This window comes from Stegodyphus dumicola, chromosome 8 (assembly GCF_044657685.1).
Source record: "Stegodyphus dumicola isolate Sdum_Otavi_A_Nest chromosome 8, ASM4465768v1".
NCBI lineage: Eukaryota > Metazoa > Arthropoda > Arachnida > Araneae > Eresidae > Stegodyphus > Stegodyphus dumicola.
Window position 1 is genome coordinate 135,599,890 of NC_140775.1, and position 6,000 is coordinate 135,605,889.

At 28.4% G+C, this 6,000-nt stretch overlaps 1 protein-coding gene across 4 annotated transcripts in view; it reads left to right on the plus strand.

Annotated features, from left to right (window-relative positions):
• LOC118199055 (inactive tyrosine-protein kinase 7-like) overlaps positions 1-6,000 on the plus strand; it is a 164,884-nt gene extending 158,884 nt beyond the window's left edge. For all 4 annotated transcript variants that reach the window (XM_035370845.2, XM_035370846.2, XM_035370847.2 and 1 more), the window contains one exon: positions 547-6,000. In XM_035370845.2, coding sequence (XP_035226736.1) covers positions 547-1,125 — 579 coding nt within the window. In that variant the 3' untranslated portion in view covers positions 1,126-6,000. The remainder of the gene's footprint in view (positions 1-546) is intronic.

Here is a 6,000-nt window from a genome sequence, read left to right on the forward strand (position 1 = left end):
GATGAAACTTATGATCTACTAAATTGTTATTTGATAAAATTTAATTTTTAATGGAATACTTGAAATATCATATAATTATTTATTTAAACATAAAAGGTTGTAATAAAGATTGTATAGTTTTTTAATAATGTTTATTAAATTAGTGATTATAAATTTTCTCTCTCTCTTTCTGCCTACACAGTTTTTTGAATAGAAATATGAAACATCCATATGGTATTTAAATTTGTTCTGACTGATAAAATATGCTTATCAGTCATACACTGTAATTGCTTTAAATTGGAATTATATATATGCTATTGTAGTTTTTGTCTTTCTACAAGTAGAAAAGCATCCTAAGCAATTAGTAGATATTTAATTGAAGGCTTCATACTTCTATTTAAAATAGCAAAACGTGAGTAAAAGTTAAATCTCTCTTCTTTGAATACTTACTTTTAAAATTTCTTATGTAAATCATCTTTATAGAATCATCAAATTTTGATAATAATTAAAATATTTTTTAAATTAAAAAAAATTACAATTAACTAACATTGTTCTTTACTATTATAGGGAGACTTAAAGCAGTTTCTTCTGGCTACGCGACGAGACAATTCTAGGAAGGGCCCTAGACCACCACCTCTTAATGTACCTCAGATATTAGGCATATGTCATCAAGTAGCAACTGGGATGGAATACCTTTCTAACCAGCGATTTACACACAAAGATTTAGCCACCAGAAATTGTTTAGTCACTTCACGATTAAATATAAAAATCAGCTTCCCCAGTCTTTCTCGGGATACTTATGCTGAAGAATATTTCATGTACAGAAATCGAACATTGCCTATACGATGGGCACCAGCTGAAGCAATTCTTGAAGATGAATGGTCAACAAAAAGTGATGTTTGGTCCTTTGCAGTTCTTGTGTGGGAGCTATTCACACAGGCAGATCTGCCATTTTCTGAACATTCAGATGAAATAGTGTTAAAATTATTGAACAGTGGTGAACTCAGGTGGAAACCCCCATCTGGGGCACCTTCATCTTTATGTTCTTTACTCCTTACTTGTTGGAGTTCTTGTGCCAGAGACCGTCCTACATTCACAGATGTGGTTCTGAAGATAGGACAAGTGACAGTAGATAGTCATTTATAAACTTTAAATTGTAATCAATTTTTGGCACATTATTATATTCAAGTGTAAATTTTTATCATTTAAGTCATCAAGAGTATAATTTTAATATAAAATGGAATTATTCATTATTATATGTTTTCATTTGTGATTCATTTATTTATCAAAATCATAGACTGAAAGCTTCTGTAGTATCTTGCATTTAAAAAATATCCACTGTTATCCTGCAGACTATATGCAAGGTGTTCTTCTTTTTTATGACCATTGCATTTAATGACACAGAGTTAAATGCAGAAGTACTCAAATAAGTATACTTTTTTTTTTTTTTTTTTTTTTTTTTTGTGTGTATATGTTCCTGAAAATGAGAAATGTTGGCTTATTTGTGTTACATATGGAACAACGTCAAATTTCTGTTCAAAATGCTCAAAATTTTTTCTAGCATATATAAATATGTGAGAAAAGAGACATAATAAAAAAAACTCCAGGTAATTTTTCTTAATGTTATAGGCTATTATATTTATTAGTTTCCATCTTAGTTGATAATAATAAGCATTTTTATTAAGTACATTGAAACTGAACTAAAACTAGTCCAAAAATAAATTTTTTCTGAAGAACAGAGGCAGATAATATGTTGTGACTTATCTCTGAAAACTGAACTAAAACTAGTAAAAAAATAAATTCTTTCTGAAAAACAGAGACGAAAAAGCCCACAAATTTTACTGTGTCATGGAGTGCAAGATTGGCATAGACTTTTTGCCAAACTCTATTCCGATTTTGAGGGTGATTCCCCCGCCCTGGATAAGAACCAAGGGTCTCTCAATCCCTCTTCTTCTAGCATCAAACCTCTGAAGAAGACTTTCGACTAAACATGTATTTTAATTGCTGGCAAAGACACTATACGCTTACAAACATCCCAGCTTTCTCTGGAATTTCAGCCTGGCCTTAATGATAGGCAGTCAGCAATGCTAACCACTATACTAATCAGGGCAGCAATCGCAGATCTTTGTTTTGAGAAAAAGGAAGTGAAGTTTTATGCATGCAGTTGAAATGAATGTATGCTAAAAAATGTATAATTAAAAACTTAAGTTTTCACATGTATTTTAAAAATATAAAACTCATTCATTTGTTGAAGTTGAGATAATATATACTAAGAGTAAAATGCTGTGTAAAAAAAAAGTCCCCCTTCCATTGTGTTTCTCTTAAAAAAAAGTTAGGTCACAGAAAAAATACTGTTTTTAAATGCCAAATTACATTAATATGCAATGACAACAATCATTCGTTAGCCCTCATGTCAGTTTATCTTAGGCTTTATGATAATAAAGCTTGAAAACTAAATCTTATATATAGTGTGATTTGAAACAGGTTATTCTTAATTTTTATTGCTTTTATGTATAGCCAGAAATTTTATTTATGCTTCAAATTAATTTTCTACATAATTATGATTTTTCATTGTACCTAGATAGTACATTAGAACAATTTTTGAAGGTGTCAACTGTTCATCCCAATAAAAATGCTTTGATTTCAAAAGGAAGAAATGTTTTTAATACTTTCAAATGATTGATCAATTTTTTTTTTTTTTTCAATGCAAATGCAATTAACTCTTTTTCATTCTTTTTGGAACTGTGTTTTTTCATTTTCTGTTAACACCTAATGTATTGCTGCATTTCTTTTAGCTAATCCATTATTTAAATGACTTAGCAGTTCTAATTAATCATTTAAGTAAAGGATTTGTTAAAAAAAAAAAAAAAAAAAAAGAGGGAGACTGATGATGTTTTAAATTAGATCAAATGTTATATATTTACCATGGAAAAAAATGTATTTTTCTGTGAATTTCTACTAAGTTTCATTTACATTCATTTTTTGTATGTTCTAATACACCACAATTAGCTACAAAATTAGTATTTTATAAATGAGTCTGTACTTGTTAGGTCATTTTTCTTAGACCATAGCCTTTTTAGGTATATTCAATGTTCTCTTCACACTTAAGCAGCAGTTTTCTTCAATTTTAAAGAAGTAATGGATGATTGTTACTAATTTATGATAAACTGTATTTCCTGTATGAGCACATGAACTACACAAGTGGTCAACTAGCATGGTCTTAGAATAATTTGCACAATGCATTTTGTACCATGCATGAAATCCTGCATTATTATAACTTATCTGAATCATAAGTATTCTTTTTGTAAATTTAATTTAAATAAAATAAATGTGTAAGTAATTATAAAATGCTGTATAGCTTTTCAAGGTTATGCACCTGGGGTGTGAAAGACATTAGTTATGTAATTCACTTAAGTTATAGAACCATGACTTATATAGTGTGGTGCAATATCTCAAGAATCTGTCTTAAAATTTATATGCAGTACATATATTATTGTATATAGTATTTCATTATAAGATGCTCATTTTTGAATTGTTTAGACTGTTTTATATATGTCTGTGCGCTTAATTTGTTTGTGTGTTTATATGAAAGCATCTAAAACATACTTTTTCAAATTGTAAACAGTAAGTTCTTGCAGCTAACTATAAAATTAAATGAGATATTTTTTAACATTCATCTTTTTAATAAAACATTTTATGCGTATTTTGATCGAGTGTTATGTTACTGATACATTTTCTTGCATTTTAAGATTTTTAATTGTGATATTTTTTATATTGGACTGAAATTTTAAAATGGTAATTAATTGAAACTATAGTAAATAGGTAATACAAATGTTTTTGTCACTGATACAGTGATATGAATTCGAATCTATTGAAACATTTGCCAAATTTTGATATCTTCCATTTTTATTCATTAGATCATTATCATTAAACTGCATTAATTCTGTGTAACCGATTTTATAAAATTTTCATTTTTACTTTTATGTCATTCATTATATATAAATTTTATGCAATAATAATATCAAGAAGTAACAGTTTCCAATTATTTCTATTTTAAAAAGCTCATATTATTGAGATCCTTTGCATTTGTTATGAATGAATGTTATATTATTTAGTAGACTTTGAGGTATTTGTTTGTGTATGGTAAGAAATTAAATATGCAGAAAGTAAAAATTATTATGTAATTTCCTTCCCCAAATCTTGTTTTTATAGGCTGCTTGTAAACAGTATTATTTTTCCAACATTTTATGTAAATAAGATAAATTTTCTGAATAAGTAAATGTGTTTTAAAAAAATTTAAGTCACATTTTTTATTTAACCCCTTTATCTACAGTGACTGGCATAGCCCGCGTACGATGGTCGGGCCAAACCTAACTTTCACGGGCATAGCCCGCATACAATGGTCGACCCAAATCTTAACTTTAACAGGCATAGCCCGTGTACGGTGATCAGGTCAGAATTGAATATTACGTGGAATATTTGATATGCAATTACAGTCTAATGCAATAATTGTGGTAGACGCAAGTATTAAAAAATGTTTATTTATACATTTTGTAATACTTGCATACTCCAAAACTCCAAAATTCAAAATTAGTAATCTGTAACAGTATGATATATTTCAATGCATTCTGGTACATGTAACGGAACTTTACACTTTTTACACTCGTGTTCTATGTGGATTTTCTCATACTTGATCTGCATACTGATTCGTTTCGGTTACGATATTGTTCCAAAATATGTCATCAAATATTAGATTAAATATATAAAATTCTCCTCTACTTTCTCCTAATTGACATAAGGCTTCCTCTCTTATGCCAGGAGTCATTGTATAGTCCCAGGTTTTTGGAATATTTCTTAATTCTTTCCAAAGCCAGGACTCTGGTAGTTGATCGTCATCAGATGTATGATCAATAATTATTTGCCTATACTTTCTTCAAAAATTACATAATTCGTCATGTTTACGATTGCCCAGATTAGCGTGTTACACAAGTCGTGCAAATGTTCCGAATGCTGCGCGAGCTTGTATACAATTTCGGCCTAACATCTTTGAATCTAAATCGTAAATTAAGGGGTTAATTATATAGTCTTAAATGCTTTTCTCAGTTTAGCATTCTGCACTCTAAGACTTATTACAAAAGTGAGATATTTTTAGTGCATAATATATATTTAAGTTCAGATTTTCATTGCTAGGTGATTTAATATTGCAAAGCTGTGCTCGTTTAAATTCTCTATAAAAATATTTGCATGTCAGAGATAGTTCATTGTGAACTGCTGTATTATTAGTAATACTAGCATATGCTCAAATATATGCTCATAATATTAGCAATATGCTCAAAATTGCAAATAAACAAATACTGTATAATTTTAATTTTCACATTGTGTTCTTTCTTATCTGATGTTAACAGTACAAACTGTCAGTGAAATTTTGAACTAAAATGTAACTTATGCGAGAAAAAATCTCATCCAAGTTTTTAGGTACAAACTATGGTGTAGTGTGCGAGTTCTCTAATTTTATGATTTATATTTAATGATGCCAGGATCTGTTAATAAAAATTTAATTAATGTGGAGGACAAAAGTATGTAGGCATGGAAAATAGAAAAAAAAAAAAAATTAAAAAGAAGTTTGAAATATTGTATATGTGATTTTGAAGTATGTTTCATTAGCTTCATGTGTGAAAATTTTGATTTAAGATATGTTTTCTATTTTGCATAATTAAACCTTAAGCTCCTAAAATTTTGTCGTGTTCTGTGTATTTAGTTGTTATGAATATTTTTGTAAAATGGTGTATTACATTTGTAAAATACAAATGTCTGAATTTATAATTTATTTCAATGTAAAGCAAGTCCTCTTGTATTAAATATGACTCAACTACTGAATATGTAAATAAATTCTACATGTTAATTTATTTTATATTTCTTAATGTTATGCAGTTTCTGTATATTGCAGATAAGAGATGATGTCACTAGTCATGTAAGGCTGTATTGTTACTAAATAAAAATGTTCCTCTTTTTTTTTCGAAA